Raw genomic sequence first — 23,496 nt, forward strand, 5'->3', positions numbered from 1 at the left:
CAGGGTGGGTGTTAGAGCATAGTGCACAGCAGGCTGGGTGGGTGGGAGAGGATAGTGCAGAGATTAGTGCACCCACCCACAGCCGGCAAAGCAGCAGCGGTGCTTTCCGCGCTCCCCCTCCCCCTGTTGCCGGGCTTGCCCGCTCCCGGCTCCCCGCTGTGCACGGTGCTGCTATTTAAAAGTCACTCACATCTCCCGCTGGACCGCGCTAGCCAATAGGCGCTCGCGGTCCAGCAGCCAATCAACTGGTGGCTGCTGGACCGCGAGCGCGGTCCAGCGGGAGATGTGAGTGACTTTTAAATATACCACGTCTCCTGGATGCAGCGGGCAGCGGTGAGACGGCGGGGGAGCCGCACTGAGTTGGGCACCTGAGCGGGCGAGATGGCGGTGCCGGCACGGCTCCGGCGCCAAGATTGCTTCCTGCGCCTGGAGCTGGTGCTCCACCGGCACCGCCCTCGCTACGCCTCTGTGCCTACCCATCCATTGGGGTGTGGAAGGAGACTAGCGAGGCATCCAAGGGGACACTGTACACTTTAACGGTGTCCATGTCGACTATGTCGACATTCGGACCAAAAATAATGTGAAAGACTCATCTTGACCTTTTGACTGTCGACTAGCCATTGTCCACCTAATGCTTGTATCAATCTTCCAACCCTGCCGACCTTAGCTGTGTCGATCTTCAGTGGTCGACCCCTTGCATGTGTCGACCCATACCCATTTGCCTCTTGGGGCTGCATTTATCAAGCAATATTTGCGGTTAAATCCCCGAAAACGGATTACCGCAAATATTTAGTATCCCCAAATCTCCGATCCCTGCTGCGATCCCCCCCTTCACCGCCGCCGGCCGCATCCCCCATAGGTTTCTATGGGGGATGCGAAGCTGCCCGATTGTATCAACATCGGGCAGCCTGGCATCGCACCCCTGGGCTATAGCCATTCTGATATGGCGATAGCCCATTGTAGCCTATGGCTGGGGTCAGCGCATAACCGCGCATGCGCTGACCTCCCGGCTTCCGCGTCAGGGCTTCACAGGGACGGGCTCCTTTCGAAGCCCTGTCCCTGCGCCCTCAATTTGATAAATCCTGGCGGTATCAGATGATACCGCAATGCGATGGCCGGCGGTGTCATCACGCCGGCATCGCTTTATAATGATAAATGCGCCCCTTAGTCTGGTGAGGCCGGGTGTAGCACCCTTCCATATTTCCATTGGCTGATAGCTCTTCCACTACAGCTGTCGGGAATAATTAGTTAAAATTAACTTCACCTATAATTACTCCATTAGATCTCAGAGCTCAGTCATTAATGTAGTAAAAACAATGCTTAATCCTGTTGCTTGATATGATATAACAATTTGGGTAATTAAACGTTTTATCTAATATAAGGGTCATTAACTGTTTCCTGTCCAAGACAAGTAACTTTATTAACAGTTTCATAAATAGCGCAGCATATTCTGTTGCGCTTTACAAAAGGCGACAGTGATACAACAAACAGGGTATTTACAGACAGTCAAAAGGTAGGAGGGCCCTGCTCGCAAGCTTACAATCTATGTGGTCTAACATGATCCTGCTGTATGAAAGTGACAGATTTGGATTAGGACAGATAACGGGTCTGCTGAAACAAACAATTGAAGCAATGGATTTGTAATAAAACTTCTATAGATTGAATACATTGGGGTAAAGACACGAGGTGCACTAATGTATCCAGTAGATGAGTCACCGGTGTGCAAATGGCTACAGATTGCAGGGGACCGTTACTACACACCCAGGTACCCCGCAGGCAACTCTACATTCACAATCTCTAGTTAGACAATGCTGAAGAGAACGTTGAGCTACGTCTACCTCCCTGGAAGGGGAATTTTTTCACTGTCAGTAAATAATATTTGAACGACTCAATAAAGATAGTATATAGCTGCGCAGTTTGTTTCCAGGCGATCCACAGGTTTCCTATCTCTACTAGAGGTTTAATGACCACTGTAGACATCTCTCTTTACTCTTCCGTCTGGTCTGGATCCAAGTTCTCCTCAGAAGGTTCCTCAACAGTGATTAGAATAAGAGGGACCTTGGGCTGCTCCATCTTCTTCTGCTTCTCAGAGGCCTCAAGCCTTCGAGGAATCCTGGGTATAACTTGAGGGGTTGGTGGCTCACTGGCCCTACTCTCATCCTCTGTGTTCTCCTCCTCATCAATGCGTCCATCTGGGTCAAGATCGCTGTAACGGGCATTTGGATTGGGAGACGGGAACCCATCCCCTCTGAAGCGGACAAGGTGGTGGTTCCGCGCACCCCGGCCCATGAAGTTTTTCATGCTCACTGCAGGGGAAGCGGCGGAGGACAGAAAGCGGCTGAGCATAGGAGTGCGAGCTCGGGGGAGGTTGGGAGTGGCTGACACTTGCTGACTCTGCTCGGAGTCCCCAACAATGCTGAAAAGAAAGGACACACATTCAATGAAAACTTAATCTCGGTACAAATGTGACTTTTTCAATATATATATATATATATATATTTATATATATATATGCATGACTGAAAATTTGCAAAGCAGATTTTATTAGTAATATATGAAGGAGATAATGGGCTGTCACCACTCACCCTGTCAGTATTCAACGCACCCCTCCTCATACGCCAATTCCCCCTCGCTCCATTTTTTGAGCGAGGGGGAACCGGCGTATGCGGCTCCAGAAGCAGCGAGACTCGTGGCTAAATACAGCGGGTTCGCTGCATTAGCCGCGGGTCTCGCTGTTTGGGGGAATCCTCGCCGTCCTGTGACGGCGAGGATTTCCCCAGAAGGTTGAATAGGGCGAATGGCCGGCGAGGGGGTTAAACAGCGAGGATCGCTGGTTTTCTGCAATCCCCGCTGTTTAACCCCCTCGCTGGCCGCATTGAATACCTGCCAATGTAGGTACTGATATGGTGTGTGCATTGAATGAAATAGTGGCCCTTCCAGTAATTGCACATGAACCCTTTGCATTCTTAGTTTTGCCCAGTTTATTAATTCCCTGTTGCTACAGTATCAGCCTCCGACCTACAGAGGGTGCTCTCTCAGGCTGTATCCTGTATTAGAAGGTTAGGGTCGCCCCTCGCCTAGACCAGGCTGAATCTACAACTGTTTCTGTTACTGACCCTAATTAAAGAGACTCCCCTAACTTTGGGGACGGAGGAACTAAAAACCCAAGCCCCACTATTGGGTCACCTTTTCATTTTTGGGAAAGACCCAAAGTATCAATCACAGATGAGCTAGGATGTGACTATACAGCACGCCTCAGTTTTTTATAAGAAAATTAAGTTATAAAGTAAAATAAAAATGAATGCCCAAAAGTTTCTGATAGATGCAGCAAACTCTAATTTATAACATAGCCCTATTCTGCATGTTCATCATTATATCCAATCACTATTCAGACTTCATATTATTATGTGGATCATTAACCAGTACTCATTGCCTTTTACTAATTGGCCCTTATTCTGGTTCACTCGCAACGGCAAATTCCTACTCAAATGGACAAAACCATATGCACTGCATGAGGGGCAGATGTAACTTGTGCAGAGATATTTATTTATTTATTTACAGTTTCTTATATAGCGCAGCATATTCCGTTGCGCTTTACATTTGGAATTAGATTTGGGTGGGGTTTTACTTCAAAGTGAGATCTATATTGCAGTGTAATAATAAAGCAGTCAGTATTTTCCCTGCACAGAAACAAAATAACTCACCCAAATCTAACTCTACATATGTTACATCTGCCCCACCTGCAGTGCACATGGTTTTGTCCATTTGAAAAGGAATTTGTCTTTGCGAGTTAACCAGAATAAGGGCCATTGCCTTCTCCATTCTACCTAATACACAGATACAGAGTGAGTCCATACCGCATGTCGAAGGTGGAGCCCATGAAGGATGGTTTCAGGGTTTCGGATGCTGTTGCCACGGTATAGGGAGGTAGCGCACTCTGCTCGTCCCAGTACTTGTCTTTTACCATTGGTGGCAGGTTTTGGTACATGTCATCCACAGATAAGAGAGAGACCTATTGGAAGAGAGCAGAGGATAAAACCTGCCCTCTGAACAGTACAGGTTTTCTGGATGTTCTGAGGGAAGCATGGATTAAACTAGTATGTTTACCCTTTTAGTCCAATTAATTAGCTGTAGATATATTTAGCACACCTTGGGGTTAATAATGGTTTGCGTACTGTACCCCATGAATGTGTGCTGCTGCATTCACATAAGACCTTATACAAAACAATGCTGATAACATCTGGTTTAGTTCCTTGCAGCATGGATGGTGTAATGGTTATTGTTACTTTATTACACATTCTTGAGGTCTTGGGTTTGATTCCCACAAGGCCCTAATTGTGTGGAGTTTGTATGTTCTCCCTGTGTTTGTGTGGATTTCTTTCCCAAAAAATTAATGATGTATCTATTGTATTCCAATAGTACACTAACCTCCTGTTACAGTAACCATGTCCCCTCACTTTCAGGATTCATGTAATACAGACAGTCTCAATCAGGGCCACCTTATCAGCATTGTAGACTCTGGGCAAAGATATGTACTGGGGTCCCTACAAACGTTATCATGGGAATACGTAAAACACCATAAATTACCCCTCCTGCAGTCCTGCACCTTCTCTCCTAATGCTTCCATACAGTGACTGGCTGTCAGCACCGTGATAGGTCCAGCCATCCACCAATCAGCATGCTGGCAGCAGGATGAGAGGCAGGTAGAGAATGCTGCACTCTGATTGGTAGATAGTGCTAGCCATACACCAATCAGCATGCTGATAGCCATTTACTGTCTAGCAGTAGAGTGAGAGGTTCTGAGTATGTGCAATACACACCAACAATGGTTGGACTGACAGCATTCTCTACCACCCTCCCAAAAGAGGTTCTGGATACACAAGCTCACCCCTGCTCAAGTAAGGCCCCTAAAATTGGGGGGCCGTTGGCAGCTGCCCAGTGTGACTATACGTTATCGTTCCTGGTCTCAGCATCCCCTCTCTAATGACACATGTGTTACAGACTATCTAGATGTCCACTCATTATCATTACTTGTAATACAGACAGTCCCAGTGTCCACTCATTCCAGGAACACATGTAATATGGACAGTCCTACTGCCCCCACTCTCTGGACACAGGTCACATCATTAGGCCCCACCCCAGTGCTTGAAGTGGACATTTAGAAGTGGGGGTATGCAAAAAATAAGGATGTAATTATGCGTGCGCCGAAGGTGCGTGCGCGCTTGGGGCAAGGGGCGTGGCTATTTTAAAAGGGGCGTGGTCACATATAAAGGGGCGTGGTCACTTTAAAAGGGGCTTGTCCTTTAGTGTATAAGGCATAAGGGGCAGAGCCATGAGAATGTGGCCATCACAGGCCGCTGTGCCGAGCTGCCACTTCTATGGTGCTTACGGCTGCTAAAACACAGCTGAAGCTACCACCAGGGGCGTAACTAGAACATGGGCTCCATAGCAAAATACTTAAAGGGCCCCACCCAGGGACAATGTCGGGGAGCTAAAGAAGGAGAGACAGCATCAGGAAGAGAAAGAAGGAGGGATAGGGATGGGAAGAGATAGGAGGGACAGCGATGGAGTGAGGTGACAGCGATGGGGAGAGAGAATGACGGACAATGATGGGGAGAGAGGGAGACAGCAATGGGGAGAGAGTCAAAGAGGGACAGCGATGGAGAGCGAGAGAGGAGGGACAGCGACAAGGAGAATGAGAAAAGGAGGGACAGCGCCAGGGAGAGCATACATCATGCAGCATACAGCCACTGCTGTGGTCATGCGGGTATCAGACTTATATATACTGTCCCTGGGAGACTGGTGGCATCAGGACCTCCCCTAGTATTACACAGGTACCTAAGTAATAGGGTCCGGTGGAAGGCCCAAAATGGCGGCTCACTGAGCTTGTTGTGGACAGCACTTTCCTGGGAGAGCAGCAGTGGGTGTTGTGTCTTGTTTAGATGCTGCAGCGGGGTCAGGAGAGCCAGATCCGGTGCGCTGTGTGGTCCGGGCCTTTGGGAGGACGGGAGCGAAGCCTGACAGGCAGACGGAAGGTGCGATGATGGCTCCTACTGCATGCCGGTCTTGGCCACACCCCCCACAACGCTACATATAGTAATAGCAGTGTGCAGACACTAGTCTGCACACTCCTATTACTTTAAAAAAAAAGACTCACAGTGGAGAAGTGCCGGTATACCATACCGTTGTATACCGGCCCACTTTGACCACTGCCTCACCCCCATAATTGGAAATACAACTATCCATGGGTCCAGGGGCAGGAGATGGGGCTGACATGGTGCAGTTTGTACATTTATACCCACCCGCCTTTGGTGACTACCTACCCATCCTGCCAGCTGCAGCAGTATTGAATATGGAGTGGGCCGGCGCTGGAGAAGTCAGTACCGTCTCCATGGTAACCCACTTCCTGAATAGAACAAATTAGTAAAAAGCCCTGTGTTCAGTTACTTGTGGTTACTTACGGCTTCATGAATAGTCCCCCCCCCCCACCCACAGATACTCTGGGGCACATTTACTAAAATGAGAGATTATAGAAGTGAGAGATATTGCAACCAATCAGATACTTACCATGTATCCAGCGCCTTTTGGATAATATCTAGAATCTGATTGGTTGCTAGGGGCAACATCTCACTTCTAAAAACTCTCACCTTAGTAAATTTACCCCTCCTGATTTCCTGTCACATTTTTGCGATTCATTAATGTTCTTACTTGCAGATTCCTATCAATCAGTCTGTTGGTTTCAAAGTCATCATCGTCTTCTCCAAAGGGATTAATGAGCTGTTCTGCCACCTGCGACGGAGGGTCATGTGTCACGTGCAGTTTTATTTATTTATTATTATTATTATTGTTATATTATTGCATTACATTTAAAAAAAAGGCATTCATTTTTTAATTTATTATTATTAATAAATTTTTGGAAATTAAAAAACAGGTGTCCCCATGAAAATGCTAGTTGTTCCCCTGGGGATGCAGCCGGACCATTGCCTGCTGGGGGCAGGTGGTTGACATCACATTATGTCAGCGCCCGACCCCTCTTCATCGGACTCCGTCGGAAATAAAAGTCAGTTTAGAGTGACTTATTTCTGATGGAGAGAGAAATCATTCGATGATCGGTGACCATCGAATGATTTCTCTCGCCTTTGGCTGCAGGAGAGGGGATGTGGTCGCATACATCCCCAGGCATGTTACCGCGGAGATTCAGTGGCGGGGGGGGGTCAGTTTGGGCATTCGGACGTGCGACGGGTTGGGTTAAGCTGCTTGCTAAGCGGTACTGAATCAGGCCCACAGTGCTACAAAGATACAGCATTTACAAAAACAATAGACGCCTGGTACAGAGAACATAAGTAATAAAAACTTTTTTTAGAGACAAACAGACAAAAACCCAGCTAAAGGTCCCTTGGTGACACAAAAACCACAGGGCCGCCTGGTCTCATATATTGAAAAATAATAAAAATAAAAAAGTAAAAAAATAAGGAAACACTAACAGGCCGGGGGGAGGGGAGGGGGGAAGATTGAGAACCATATGTTGTGAGAAGTATTCACGGCGTTATTTTGCAGTCAGGAGATGTAATCATGTAATCCATGGAGGCCACACACGATACGAGCATGCAGGACATTCAGTGAAGGAGCCACCAAACATTTCCAATTTTTGGCAATCAAAGATTTGTCTGCATTGTATACATGGACTATAAACTGACTAACAGATATACAGTAACCGGGGCACAAAGTATCGCCACAGAAGTATCACTGGACAGAGGTAGGCCTAGTATACTAGACAACATTGCACTGACCTAGCTCCAAAACTCTTTTATAGTTGGACAAGGCCATAGAGTGTGTAGGAATGAACCTTCCCCATCACAATTACTTCAACAGTAGCTGGAGATGTTGGAAATATGGGACCTTATTCTGGTTGACTTGCAAAGCTGCACATTTCTCAGCTTTGCAAGACATTTAAATGCCGTCTGCATCTGCTGACATCAGCTGCCCGCCCCCCGGCACCCCCATAATTTCCATGGCAATGCAACGCCACCAAGTACCATCTTGAATATACCTCGTAGTAGGATGTCTCTCTTTTGACCATGCTTGTAGAAGTTTCAACAAATCTTGACCTAATGATGGACCTTCCCTCTTCATCAATAGGTGTTGAAAGATCTGTGAGATTAGCATTAACTTGTGTATTACCATGAGGTATTTGTCTTGTAGTAGCTCTCCTGTGGGGCTACCCGGATGCTGGGTCAACTATCATCAGTTGTCCTTTCATGGACAACGTTTGGTAGGCACTAACCACTGCATACCAGGAACACCCCATCATTTGGAGCATGTGAGAGTCGCCAAGTTACATCTACTATACAGAATTCTTGTGTCGGCACCACACTGGCTGTCATCTCAGTTGTTTTCGGAGTATTATTTATTTATTACCAGTGTTTTATATAGTGCACACATATTCTGCAATGCTTGTTGGGAACCAAATGGCCTACCAGTATATTTTTGGATTGTGGGAGGTAACCCCCTCACAAAAATCCTGTGTTTGCCCCTACTTTCTGTTGGGAGGCTTGCACCTAACCTACAGTGCTGATGCTAGGTGGCAAGCCTCCCAACAAACAAATATATTTTAGCATGTTGTTCCTTTATGGATTAGCTGTGTCCATAATACTGTCTTGTACCTATGAGTATTAGCTGAAATTAGGGATGGCCATCGAGCATCGATGATTCAAAATCATTGATGGTTCATGCCCGATGTCGAATACTTTTGCCATCGATGGGGGAGAACCAGATGGTTTCCCTCCATCGATGGAACAGCAACCATCCAAAGCCCCGCCCCTGTGTTTTGATTGGCCCACTGGGCAAGCAATCAAACACAATGGCTGACCATCAATATGTAAAAATATCGATGGTCAGCCATTGCATAGTTTAGCACTATAGATGGCCAGTTGCAAAATTGCCATCGATGGCATCCATCGATGGCAATTGCAACGATGGCCATCCCTAGCTGAAATATAAGCTCAGCCCCACCCTGTGTGGAGAATATGAGTCAAGTCCACTGATATCTGAGAGTCAGAAACTTTCACTTTCATTTCTCTCTTCTGCTACCAGCTATGGCGTCTGCTGATCTGAGACAGGAGCTGGACTGTTCTATCTGCCTGAACATTTATACAGATCCTGTCACCCTGAGATGTGGACACAACTTCTGCCGGGCCTGTATTGATCGTGTGCTGGATACCCAGGAGGGGACTACAGTATTTACCTGTCCAGAATGCAGAGCAGAGTATCTGGATCGTCCTGCACTAGAGATAAACAGAAAGCTCTGCAATATAGCAGAACGTGTACGCTCTATTCCAGAGGAGGGAACTGGGATATTCTGCACTTATTGTGTCCACTCTCAAGTACCTGTTCTTAACACCTGTCTGAAGTGTGAAGCTTCTCTCTGTGATATACATTGGAGGACACACAACAAGTCAGCAGAACATGTCTTGGTTGATCCCACCACTTCCTTGGAAAAAAGAACATGTTCCCTCCATAAAGAGATCTTGAAGTATTTCTGCACTGAGGACAATGTCTGTATCTGTGTGTCCTGCAGTTTGGCCGGAGAGCATCAGGGGCACGTGGTGGAGATGCTGGGTGAGGCCTCTGAGAAGAAGAAGGAGAAACTGAGAAATGTTCTGCAGAAACTGACCACAAATAGAGACGAGACTGAGAAAAGTATCCAGAGTCTGCAGAAACGCAGGTGTGAAGCTCAGAAAAATGCAGCTGGTTCAACTGAGACAGTCACTGCTCTGTTTAGAGACATCAGGAGACAGCTGGAGGACCTAGAGAAGAGAGTGCTGAATGAGATCTGATTCAGCAGCTGGAAATGAAGAAGGATGAGATTGCCAGGAAGATGTGTCAGATTGAGGAGCTGTGTAACATGTCTGATCCGATGACTGTTTTACAGGAACCAGACACAGGTGACTTGTATGATACAGAGGAGCCGTGTTGTATGACTGATCCAATGACTATTGTCCAAAAACAGGATAGTGAAGAGAGAGAGGAGGAGATGGTGGTGGAGGGAGACACAGAGGAGAACAGCGAGAAGGAGGGCGTTGAGAAGGGGGATATAGAGGAGGCTGAGCATGGCCAAGTAGGAGACCTGGATGTAGGCCTTATCTCAGGGAAATTACAAACATTATCTGATATAATAACAGGAATAAATGTATGCTTCTATGTGCAGGCACCAGCAGACCTATCACTGGATGCAAACACAGCGGGTAAAAATATAATTATATCAGGTGACATGAAAACTGCATCCAGGTCTTCAATAAAACAGAGTCAGCCAGAGACACCAGAGAGATTCCAGGATGAGCCTCAGGTGTTAAGCACCAGGGGATTCTCCTCAGGGCGACATTACTGGGATGTGGATGTCAGTAACGCAGACACCTGGTGTGTGGGGATGTGTTATTCTAGTATAGACAGGAGAGGGGATGAGTCACTAATTGGATATAATAACACATCTTGGTGCGTGGATAGGACTTATGATGAGTATTCAGTGGTATATGACAGTGAGATGATCCCATTACCTGGCAGTATTCCCTATGATAGAGTGAGGGTGTATGTGGATTATGAGGCAGGACAGCTGTCCTTTTATTCTGTGTGTGACATGATCAGACACTTACACACCTACACTGCCACCTTCACTGAGCCCCTTCATGCTGTATTAGGTGTATGGGAAGGGGGTTCTGTACAGATATGTGTGGATAGTCTGGAGCAGTCAGGGAGAGGAATCTGATTGGTGGGACATTAGTGCACAGAATGATGTAGTGGATACAGAAGTTTTTATGTGTATATACAGACAATGATGGTGCAGGGAATTGGTGTATACTGTAATTGTGTGGGCACTACAAGTTGTGTATTCAGTGTTTCAGCATCTGTGTGTCATGTCTAACGTTATCTGTTGTTCTATTCCTGACAGGGCAAATATATATCTTTCATAAAGTAATTTGTACCAATCAGCGTAATATTTCGATGCAACTTTTATGAGTATTCTTCAGTTAATAAATGAGTGTTCTTCAGTTATTTATCAGTGATGTAACTAATAAAGGTTCCGGAATGTTTCTGGTATATTGCATTATTGTCTCAGTAGCTGTTGTGGTGCGACAGTCCTGGTTTTTCTGTATGAAGACATAAAACATCTCTATGGTAAAGCGGTCACCTAGAGAAGACCTACCCCACTTCTGTCAGGGATCGGCATGTGTTGTGGGCACAGGACCGGGGAACCAATGACATGCTGGTAACGGGTGTGGCTCAAAGGGTCTACAGTATCTAGGAGAACAGTCAAATTACTGTGGAAATATTGACTGTTGACCTATCATCCGTATCCCCTGGTAACAGACTGAAATAAAGTGAGACTGGAGTATATAGGAGTAAATAGGCTGCATTGGAATGGGATGTTACCATCCTTGCTGCCGTGTGCCTGCATCACATGTTACATCTGCCCCACCTGCAGTGCACATGGTTTTGTCAATTTTCAGAAAAATTTGTATATCAGATCTGAATAGTGTGTATGAGACTTATGGGCCTGATTCATGTTTGTTAGCAAGCAACTGGGCAAACCCATGATGCACTGCAGGTGGGGAAGGTGTGTTGTGCAGAGAGATAAAGCTGTCTAACATTTCTGTGCTGCATGCAAAACTAGCCAGTATTTACCCTGCACAGAACAAATATAAATGTACTTGCTCCCCCTGCAGGGCAGCATGGTTTCTTCCAGACACAGAGTTACTTTATGTTTTTGCTTTCTGTACACCCCTTTCACATCGCACCTTGGACCCGGGTAATTACTGGTTTAACGAAGTGATGACCCAGACTGAGGTGTGGTGTGAGAGCACCAAAGTTTACAACCAGGGTCGTCCATTTTATAATGGGTGAACCTGGCTTTAATGTGAAAGCATTGGACCCGGGTTGGTTCTGGGTTGGACCAGAGATCAAGATCCCAGGTCCGACCCGGCACTGTGATCTGAAAGGGGTATCACAAACATGAATCAGGCCCTTACTGTTATATGGTGGCTGGAGAGATGCAGGGGAAGCAGGATACACACAGGAGATATAGGGAGAGGCCCTATACTGCACTCCCTATGTAATGTGTGGTGCTGCCTTGCTGAGACTTATAGTACCACACACTGGATGTACTAAACTGGAAATGCAGTGAAAACCCTGTTATTTTGATATGCAATAAAGACCCCCTGCGAGGGCTTCACCACGGGGAGTTATGCCAGCTCTAGCCGCAATAACCGCATAGAAGCCTTTTGGTTTCTTAACGCGTCCCACGCACCCTGCGGGCATTTGGAACGGCCAGAAAATGCTTGTGTACCCTGGCCGTCGAGAGGGAGGGCAGCTAATGTCATCAGTGGACTCCTTCTTCCCACGGCCTTTGCAGTCCTGGCTCACTCAGTGCTACGAACAGGCGAAAATAATTTGATGGTGAATGATGTCCCCCCTGTGTGCTCGGCTGCATATACATTTACACCCGTGCACAGTGGCGGGGAAGTGCAGGGAGCGTGTGTTTGTCAGGGAGGGCGGCTACCTGCTCGCTGGGCTGCGAGTGTTTGGAGCAGGTCTGAATCAGGCCCATTATTCAGATTTTGAGGATATCCATGCTTGAGCACAGGTGACATAATTAGTACCTTGGTCAATTTGATTTAATCATCTGGACTCATGCATCGATATCCTTAAAACCTGGACTGTAATTTAGGAAACTGCTGTAACTGCATTCACTGTCAGGGCTGAACAAAGCGGGAGCTAGGACCCAGGGAGAGTCAGCTCTTCCCAGTGATCAGGAACACATGAGATGATTGGATAAATCAGATACAACCACTGCACACTGATTGGTGCTGCCAGATAGAGCACTGCAGAGTACTGAGCAGCTGTCCAGGTAAGAGCATACTGGTGCAATGTCAGACTAATGGTGGAAGCAGGAATGGGGAAGCTGGTGGGAGAATTGGCTCATGGAGGTCAGGGTGACTGGTGCTGGCTTACAGAAATAAGTGGGGTGACTTGGGGAACAGGGGTCACATGAGAGTGGTGATTAGGGGGAGGAGTTCCCTGTAATCTGAGGGTGCCATATAAATAATATGTAACAAAAGTGCAGATAGGTGTCTTTATTTATGGAGGTCACTTGCACCAAAGGTTAAAGAAAACAGGGACAGGAGTAATCTGGGGGTGGGTTTGGTGTGTACTCTGCAATGTGGGAGCCTCCACACTGCTGCTGTGCTGTACTGTTACCTCAGGGTTTCCTACCTGACCCTCTCCATGAGGGAGAACATGCTCTGTTCCTGGTCTTCCCTGGTAATGTATGATTGCCATCCCCTGTGGGGAGCTAGGTAACTGATAAGAAAGGTGTTTCACCACAGGTGCTGGTAATCATACATTACCAGGGAAGACCAGGAACAGAGTATTTTTTACCTCATGGAGAGGGTCAGGGAGGCAACCCTGAGGTAACTGTAGTGCCCAATGGAAACCGACACAAACACAGGAATAACATACAAACTTGTCACCGATAGACCAAGGACTTAAACTCCTGACCTCACTGCTAATACTAAGCACTATTGCTGCCCATACGTGCATTTTGGACTAGATCTCAAAAGCATACCCCCAACATGACCCTCTCCAGGAGGGACACAATGCTCTGTTTCTGGACTTCCATCTAAATGTATGATTACCATCACCTGCGTGGGGATACGGTCGTATTGTCGACAGCACTTGGGTCGACAGGTGTCTAGGTCGACACACATACCTCCCAACATGACCCTCTCCTGGAGGGACACAATGCTCTGCTCCTGCACTTTCTTCTTAATGTAGGATTACCGCCATCTGTGTTGAACAGGTTAATTATAACAAAGGTGCTTTAACACAGGTGATGGCAATCATACATTAGGAGGGAAGTGCAGGAGCAGAGCATTGTGTCCCTACTGGAGAAGGAAATGTTGGGGGGTATGTACACATAGTTAGGTCGGAAGGTCAACATGGTTATTTGTACTGTTTTTGAGCCGACATGTGCCGACAGGCCGTTTTTCATGCCCTACCATCCACTACTAGGGCGTGGTTGGAGAATAAAATAGTGTGCCCAAAGCATCGCTAGCGTAGTGAGCGGCTGCAGTTGACTTCCAACTGTGTCCATGTCGACATTCAGGTAAAAAAAAATCAGTAAAAAAAAAAACCATGTCGACCTAGACACATGTCAACCTAATGACTGTTGCCCTAAGTGCTGTCGACAGTACGATCCGCATCCACCTGGTGATGTCAATCAAACATTCCGAGGGAAGCCCAGGAGCAGAGCATTGTGTCCCTCCTGGCATGGATCACGTTGGTATGATAACAGTACCTGCTGCACATACTTTTTGTACCTTGCGATATGATGTACATGGGAGCCACATCACAAGGTAAAATAGCACCGTGTGTGGGCACCTTATGTCCCCGTATCTCTGTATATACACACGTACAGCATTACTGCCTCTCGGCACTGAGGCCATGGGTATACAAACTCCACACCATGGCAATAACTCTGTGGAGTTTGTATATTCTCCCCGTGCTTGTGTGGAGTTTCCTCCCACAATCCAAAAAATTATCTTGTTAAGCTAATTGGCTCCCAATAACAAAAGATTCCTGGGCAAAAACGCTGGGCATTCCCATGGGCACGAACCCTCACTGCCGAACCCCGCCCGCACTGCTAGGTGCGAACAGGACAGCCAACTGGCAGTTCACCATGCCCGCTCGCACCAAGTGTCTGCACATGCGCAGATGCTCAACATTGCTCAACCGTGCGAACACACGGGGGATCGCACAGACCAGAATGAGGGCCACTGTGTAGACAAAATTATTGGACATTGACGTTAAATAGATGAATGTATTTTGCAGGTCCTCCAGGTGCAGCCACCACTGCAGACTCCCTTCTTTGCACACGGCCTACAAGTTCCTGGACAACAGCCGGTGGTAGGTTTTGCCGTTTTGTCTTTTAGTACAGCTACTAACTGTGACATTGAAGAAGGTCGAGTCGGCCTAGAACGCACCTGTCTCTTTAATTCAAACTCATGGGTCGATCCTATTAGGTCCGAAGGGTGCGAGGTGCCATTCTGGTGCCATTTTCATGTGTGTAAATGTCGGCAACGGCACCCGATTCAGCCCGATCTCACACTCTTCGCTGGGCCGAATTCGCTTACAATTGCTTATAACCCGATGGAGGTACGAGCACTTTTAAGCGAATTCAGCCCGCTGTATAGTACGCCCAGTGTCGTGTTGATTCGCACTCACGAATCATCCGCACCAAATAGGATCGACCCCACAGTGGGGTTAAAATCTGGATTCTGAGCTGGCCAGTTCTTTGCGGGTTATTGTATTTTCTGTATATGAGTCCAGCGTCACCATGGAAACATTAAAGGTGGCATTGTCGTAGAACTACCGCAATGTAGGGAGCACAGAGTTATAGAGAACATCTCTATACTACTTAGAGGTAATGTGACCAGGGATATTTGTGGGCCAGAAAGCCCCGGAACACCAATACTGAAGCTCTTTTCAAAATGACATCATCAGTAACGGCTTCTGGGACCTCTGCAACCTGCCCTGCTGTCTGTCTCCTCTGCCGGGCGAAGTGACGGCTGCCGCTTCCCTTTTGAGGGAATGGGAGGAGAGCACACTGTGTCCTTGTGACTGGGCCATCAGTCAATCAGAGCTCACGGGCTGGCAGCCAAGCAGGAGCCAGCCCGCGAACTTTGATTGGCTGACGGTCCAGTCACAGGGACACAGTGAGGGGAAGGACAGACGTGTGATGCGGCGGAGGAGACAGACAGCAGGGGGTCCACTCCCCAACAGCAGCGGTGAGTTGCACTGCTGCTGGGAAATTCTTACACATTGGGGGCATATGTGTTTCTGGCACTGTGGGGGCATACATGGCACCGTGGGAGCATATGTGTATCTGGCACTATTGGGGGCATATGTGTATAACACCCCCATTTTCATTGGCCGCACCCCATGTGGCTACACCCATTTTTTGGTCGCACACAGTACCGCTGAGGTTTTTTTTTTTTTTAGACTTGCACCAGTGGCTTGGGGGGGGGGGGGGGCGGCATTGTTCATCTGGTACTACAGGTGTCATGTGTATATATGGCATTACTTGTGGCATAATGTGTATATATGTCACTGCTGGGGGCATTATGTTTAAAAAATAAATAAATAAAGTAGTTTATGCAACAGTTGATGCCCTGCCTTGGTAGCTCTGCCCACTTCTGCCCCACCCACAGTACAAAAATAGCACTGAATGTGACCATGCAGTATAACTAGTGGACCTATGCCCCACAGCATAACCCCACCACCTCCATTCTATACTGTAGGCACTGTACACTCTTCTGGTAATCGTCAAACACCTCCTCCTGATCTTCAAAGTGATTTGTCACTCCTTAACACTCGCTGCCATTGGTCCACTCTCCAGTGTTTGCACTCTTTACACCATCTTAAGTGCTGCGTTGCATTCTTCTTTGTGAATAGAGCAGCTGCTCACCCATAATATCCAAGTACATGGCCTCCCTACAAAATGTTCTTGTCGAAACCAACACATTAGTGGCCATTTGGAAGTTGTATGCATGTGGTAACCCCTGCTTTGCACTCTATGGTCCATGGGTTGCGGTTGGCTGAGGTCTTCCAGGGCGAAGTGCATTCCGGCAATGACCGCTCCTCTTACACGTATTAATCACAAAAGTCCCAGTGGATTAAGGGACCTTCATAACATCCACAATACATCTCTCACACATGCCTCCGATCAGCCATCCTACATTGATCCCCTTTCAAACTCATTTAGCTTCTTCCAGAAATCCATTCCGTTAGCAGTTGATCTAATCGGAGCCCAGCTACCCGTTTATAGCTTTACGAAAATGTGACGATAGCTGTCATTTTCACAATATTTTTAAACTTCTAAATAGGTCCATATAATCCATAAATGTTTAATTATTAAAAATAATTATTGAAGAATGATTTTACTGTAATTTGGTTAAGAAGCTTTTGCATAATCCCCCTAAAGTACATTTTTCTATATGTTGTCCCTTTATGGATTAGCTGTGCCTAGGGTTACCACCTTTGTGTTGAGAGATTCCCGGACACTGCCCCGTCCCTTCACCCACCTTTTATGTGTTTTTTTTTTTTTTTTTTTACCTTTTGTGAAATCATTCTTGTTTGTGCACACCATAATGCCAGTTACATGTTACATCACACACAGTAATGCCCATTACACGTTATGCCACACACCGTGATGCCCATTACATGTTACGCCATACACCGCAGTGGCTATTACACATTAAGTTTTTTGTAAAGGAAGGACCCAGGTGGAGATATATTAAGCTTTGGAGAGAGGGAATGTGGAAATGTTGTCCAAATCCACCAATCCGCTTCTGTCAATTCTAGTACACTGTATGAAATGCCTTAAGCCGATTGGTTATTTTGGGAAACTTCTACACTTCATCTCTCTACAATGCTTGGTACATCTCCCTTCCTGTTTTGAGAATATGGGGGGAATCCAATCTTGCACTTTATGGTGGCAGGATCTCGCTCAAAGGTGTTCACTACCCCATAGGGTAGAGAGCACTTTTGGGTGAACAGGGAGGCAAAATGGAATGGCAATTGGCTTTCGCCTATGAGACTTCTGATTTCTGAGTGTCTTGGGGCGGGATGTATTAATATACATCTCCGCCCAGCCGCTGCAATGCTACCGCATATGTACTAACATATGTGGCTAGCATCGGAGTGTGGTGACTGAGACCCCCGCGATACCTGTAATGTGGTTTGCGGGGGTCTCCGTCACATCCCGGTGGCTGTCAGTGTCCCCGGCGTCTCCTCCTCCCCCTGCAGTCGGATGTCCTCCCGGCTGTGACACCTGCCGGGGGAGGAGATCGATGGAGGACGGGAGGGGGGCTCGCGCGGATGGCGGGCTGCGGGCGGTGACAGAAGCCCATAGGCTTCTATAGGGTATCACCACCCAAAGGTGGCGATACCCTGCCCGGCGGAGATGGGGCGGACGGGTAATGGTGCATAGGAAAATGCAATAAAACTCCAGTTTTACCGCATTTTCCCTTTAGTACATCCCACCCGTAGACTTTAATTTTCATTTCTCTCTTCTGCTACCAGCGATGGCGTCTGCTGATCTGAGACGGGAGCTGGACTGTTCCATCTGCCTGAACATTTATACAGATCCTGTCACCCTTAGATGTGGACACAACTTCTGCCGGGCCTGTATTGATCGTGTGCTGGATACACAGGAAGGGACTATAGTTTTTACCTGTCCAGAATGCAGAGCAGAGTATCTGGATCGTCCTGCACTAGAGATAAACAGAAAGCTCTGCAATATAGCAGAACGTGTACGCTCTATTCCACAGGAAGGAACTGGGATGTTCTGCTCTTATTGTGTCCACTCTCAAGTACCTGTTCTTAAAGTCTGTCTGAAGTGTGAAGCTTCTCTCTGTGATATACATTGGAGGACACACAACAAGTCAGCAGAACATGTCTTGGTTGATCCCACCACTTCCTTGGAGAAGAGAACATGTTCCCTCCATAAAGAGATCTTGAAGTATTTCTGCACTGAGGACAATGTCTGTATCTGTGTGTCCTGCAGTTTGGCTGGAGAGCATCGGGGGCACGTGGTGGAGATGCTGGGTGAGGCCTCTGAGAAGAAGAAGGAGAAACTGAGAAATTTTCTGCAGAAACTGACCAGAAAAAGAAAAGGGACTGATCTAAATATCCAGAGTCTGCAGAAACGCAGGAGAGAATATCCAAAAAAAGCAGCTGGTTCAAAAAAGACAGTCACTGCTCTGTTTAGAGACATCAGGAGACAACTGGTGGACCTAGAGAAGAGAGTGCTGAATGAGATCTCTAGGCAGGAAGAGAGTGTTTCACTCTCAGTCTCCGATCTGATTCAGCAGCTGGAAATGAAGAAGGATGAGATTGACAGGAAGATGTGTCAGATTGAGGAGCTGGGTAACATGTCTGATCCAATGACTGTCTTACAGGAACCAGACACAGATGACTTGTCTGATACAGAGGAGCCATGTTGTATGACTGATCCAATGACTATTAACCAAAAACAGGATAGTGAAGAGAGCGAGGAGGAGAAGGTGGTGGAGGGAGGCACAGAGGAGAACAGCAAGGAGGGCATTGAGAAGGGGGATATAGAGGAGGCTGAAAGATATGATGAGCATGACCATAAAGTGGGAGATCTGGATGTGGGTCTCCTCTCAGGGAAATTACAAACATTATCTGATATGATAACAGGAATAAATGTATGCTTCTATGTGCAGGCACCAGCGGACATATCACTGGATGCAAACACAGCGTATGAATATATACTTATATCAGGTGACCTGAAAACTGTATTCACATCTTCAATGCAAGATCAGCCAGAGACACCAGAGAGATTTGAGGATTATCCTCAGGTACTAAGCACCAGGGGATTCTCCTCAGGGCGACATTACTGGGATGTGGATGTCAGTAATGCAGACATGTGGTATGTGGGGATGTGTTATCCCAGTATAGACAGGGAAGGGGAGGAGTCACGAATTGGCTCTAATGACGTGTCTTGGTGCTTGGAGAAAATCGAAGATCAGTATTCAGTGATACATGATGATGACGAGATCAAGTTACCTGGCAGTATTCCCTATGATAGAGTGAGGGTGTATGTGGATTATGAGGCAGGACAGATGTCCTTTTATTCTGTGAGTGACATGATCAGACACTTACACACCTACACTGCCACCTTCACTGAGCCCCTTCATGCTATATTAGGTGTATGGGAAGGGGATTCTGTACAGATATGTGTGGATAGCCTGGAGCAGTCAGGGAGAGGAATCTGATTGGTGGGACATTAGTGCAAAGAATGATGCAGTGGATACAGATGTTTATATGTATATACAGACAGTGAGTCTGGTGCAGGGAATTGGTGTATAATTGTGTGGGCACTGCAAGTTGTGTATTCAGTGTTACAGTAGTTGTGTGTCATGTCCAACATTATCTGTTCTATTCCTGACAGGGCAAATATGTATCCTTCATAGTCATTTGTACCAATCAGCGTAATATTTCTATGTAACTCTAACGTTATGAGTGTTCTTCAGTTATTTGTTAGTGATGTAACTAATAAAGGTTTTGGAATGTTTCTGGTATCTTGCATTATTGTCTCAGTAGCTGTTGTGGTGGGACAGTCCTGGTTTTTCTGTATGAAGATATAAAACATCTCTATGGTAAAGTGGTCACCTAGAGAAGACCTACCCCGCTTCTGTCAGGGATCAGCATGTGTTGTGGGCACAGGACCGGGAAACCAATGACCTGCTGTAACGGGTGTGGTTGAAAGGGTCAACCGTATCTAGAGCGACCGTCAATAGACAGTCAAATTGCAGTTGACCCGGATTTAACGTGGAAGTGTCGGATCCGGGATCAAGATCCCAGGCCCGAGCTGGCATTGCGATCTGAAAGGGGTATCACAAACATGAATCAGGCTCTTAATGTGATATGGTGGCTGGAGAGATACGGCTGATATAATTGGCAGGGGGTGCAGTATACACACAGGAGTTAGGGAGGGGCCCTATACTGCACACCCTATGTAATGAGTGGTGCTGCCTTGCTGAGACTAATAGTGCCACACACTAAGAGGGGAAAAAGAGGCAGATGCACTATTCAAAGGATGGGGCAGATGTATTATAGCGCACAGCGCGGGAAGGGACATCAAAAAGATGTATTAACATTTTTTCTACCAAAGCGGGGGAGCACAAACTCCCCCCTCCGGCGATGCCCGCCCTCCTGGAGACAGCACATCAGTTTACATGCGGGCAGACAGACAGCCTCTCGGCCAGCTGGACGGGCATGCTCGCGGTCTTGCTACTCACGTGAGATCTCCATCGCAGCCCAGAGCCAACAGCAGGGACAGCCCTGTCCCTACTGTTGAGATAGGACTTCCCCCACCCTGCAGATAGCAGCAGGGTCAGTGCTGCTGAACTTTCATACATTCACCCTGCATATCGGCCTGCAATTTTATATATATATATATATATATATATATATATATATATATATATATATATATATATATGTGTGTTTCTGAATGGAATAGAGAAGCGCTTCATAGTGTAAAACTGTATTTATTAAAAACACATACAGTGCTGCGGCACATAAAATCAATGTGGACTCGTACCGTTAGGGTAACCGCTGTGGGCTGGTTACCACAAGATTTTACAATGAAAGCCTCAGGCAAAACTCCAACCTCCGTCAGGACTCAGCCGGGTAACAGGACACGCTCACCGCACGGAGAGTGAGGGAAGCGCGCCGGGAACTCCAAACAGGAACGGACACGGTGGGGAAGCCGGGGCACAGGTACAGCAGACGTCACCAAACCCCGCCCTAACGCGTTTCGTATCAAACTTCGTCAGAGGGCGTGGTTGGTGACCGTCTGCCGGCGGCTTAAAAAGGAGCAGTGACCAATCAGGCTGTAGGTTTGCCGGAGGTGTGTATTTCCAGACAAAAACTAATCAGGCTGTGGGTTTGCCGGAGGCAAATACTTCCAAAACAAAACGGTACATTTGTACAGACAACAAAATATCAACAATTACATTAAAAAATATATATAACAAAGTGCAACATAATTGCAATAAATGTCAATAATATACAATAAAAGGACAATATTTATATAGTATATGAATGGACAATGTATACATCCAATTCAAAACAGTTTCTGCGGAAGAAAAGAAACTGACAATGAGAAGCAAAAATACATACAGATGGCAAAAAACGGAGGAAAGGCTGATAATAAAGAATAATTACAATATATTGATAAAAAACATACAGAGATAGTTGTTCATCAAAATCTGCACAGATATCACAAAACAGTATATATATATACATGAAAAAAGAGTATTCTCAAAAGAGGGAATTTAGCGGTTAATGAACGGCGTGATTTCATACCCTTCATTAAGACCTTGGGGTGCCAAGCTACCAAGGGTAAGGATCCAGAAGGTCTCGCGTCTAAGTAGCGCGCGATCTCTGTCGCCTCCCCTTTTCCCAATCGGAACCAACTCAAGGCCCATAACCTTAGTGCCCTCTGGATTACTATTATGACAAGACTTATAATGTCGGGGAAGACTATGGTTGACCACGCCATGTTTTATGTTCCTCAAATGTTCCAAAATGCGAACCTTCAAGGGGCGTTTGGTCTTGCCTATATAAATGGACCCACAAGGACAAATTAATTTGTACACGACATAGGTTGAGTTACAATTAATGAATTGATTTATTCTAAAAGTGGTACCATTATGCGACAAAAAAGATGAGCTCTTTTTAACCAAAGAGCAAATCTTGCACCTGCCGCAAGAAAAACAACCCTTCAAGGTGAGGAAAGAAGATGGGTTAACATAAGACAACACAGATGGAACAGGCTCTAGTTGACTCTTAGATGTCCAGGCACTGATAGTTTTGGCCCTTGTAAAAACAATTTTAGGAGCATCTTCCAAATGTTTACCCAATACAGGATCACACTTAACAATATGCCAGTGTTTCTTTAAAATAGTGGAAATCTGTTTTTCCCCATCATTGTACTTTGTAATGAAGAGACAGTCACTATTTTTATTCTCAGGATCTTTAACTTTATACTGAAGCACCTCTAAACGTACTGAGTCCCTGGCTTTAATAAATGCCGACTCCACTATTTTCGTGGGGAACCCTCTTTCCCTAAACCTTTGAGTGTAAATTTGAGCCTGTTCCTCAAAGGTTTGTATATTGGTGCAGTTCCTGCGCAAACGCAGGAATTGGGAAAAGGGAATGTTGTTTTTCCAGGGTTTTGAATGGCAACTCTCGTACTCCAAGTAACTGTTGCTGTCAACACTTTTAAAAAATGTGCATGTCTCAACCTCTGGGATTTGTGGAAAATTTTCTATACTCAAAAGGAGGTCCAGGAACTCAATTTTTACACTCTGGAAATTGGACGTGAATTTCAGATTGAAGGAATTATTATTTATCTCACCCATAAACTGGTTAAATTCACTCTCATTCCCCCTCCAAACAAGGATAATATCATCGATATAACGATGAAAAAAATGGATTTTCGATGCCCACACACCTTTAAGCAAGTCACATTCCCATTCCCCCATGTATAAATTGGCCAGACTGGGGGCACAAATCGTCCCCATCGCTGTGCCCCACAGCTGCAAATACCAATTTCCCAGGAATTCGAAATAATTGTGTGTGAGCACAAATCTAAGACACTCACACACAAAATCTCTTTATTAAAGCCAGGGACTCAGTACGTGAAGAGGTGCTTCAGTATAAAGTTAAAGATCCTGAGAATAAAAATAGTGACTGTCTCTTCATTACAAAGTACAATGATGGGGAAAAACAGATTTCCACTATTTTAAAGAAACACTGGCATATTGTTAAGTGTGATCCTGTATTGGGTAAACATTTGGAAGATGCTCCTAAAATTGTTTTTACAAGGGCCAAAACTATCAGTGCCTG

At 46.3% G+C, this 23,496-nt stretch overlaps 2 protein-coding genes and 1 pseudogene across 2 annotated transcripts in view; 2 read left to right on the forward strand and 1 right to left on the reverse strand.

The window, feature by feature from the left end:
• Positions 1-1,497: 1,497 nt before the first annotated feature.
• Positions 1,498-23,496, reverse strand: part of LOC146026652 (bestrophin-4-like) — a 69,676-nt gene continuing 47,677 nt past the window's right edge. Inside the window, exons 6-8 of the mRNA XM_083157483.1 lie at positions 6,709-6,789; positions 3,858-4,012; positions 1,498-2,416 (exon numbers count right to left, since the gene is read on the reverse strand). Coding sequence (XP_083013609.1) covers positions 1,987-2,416; positions 3,858-4,012; positions 6,709-6,789 — 666 coding nt within the window. The 3' untranslated portion in view covers positions 1,498-1,986. The remainder of the gene's footprint in view (positions 2,417-3,857; positions 4,013-6,708; positions 6,790-23,496) is intronic.
• Positions 9,096-11,132, forward strand: LOC146027168 (E3 ubiquitin-protein ligase TRIM7-like; annotated as a pseudogene).
• Positions 18,138-20,068, forward strand: LOC146027169 (E3 ubiquitin-protein ligase TRIM39-like). Its single transcript, XM_083158126.1, has one exon. The coding sequence runs from the start codon at positions 18,138-18,140 to the stop codon at positions 19,851-19,853; it is 1,716 nt and encodes a 571-aa protein (XP_083014252.1). The 3' UTR covers positions 19,854-20,068.

Source organism: Crinia signifera, chromosome 8 (assembly GCF_055691185.1).
Source record: "Crinia signifera chromosome 8, ASM5569118v1, whole genome shotgun sequence".
Classification (NCBI taxonomy): Eukaryota; Metazoa; Chordata; class Amphibia; order Anura; family Myobatrachidae; genus Crinia; species Crinia signifera.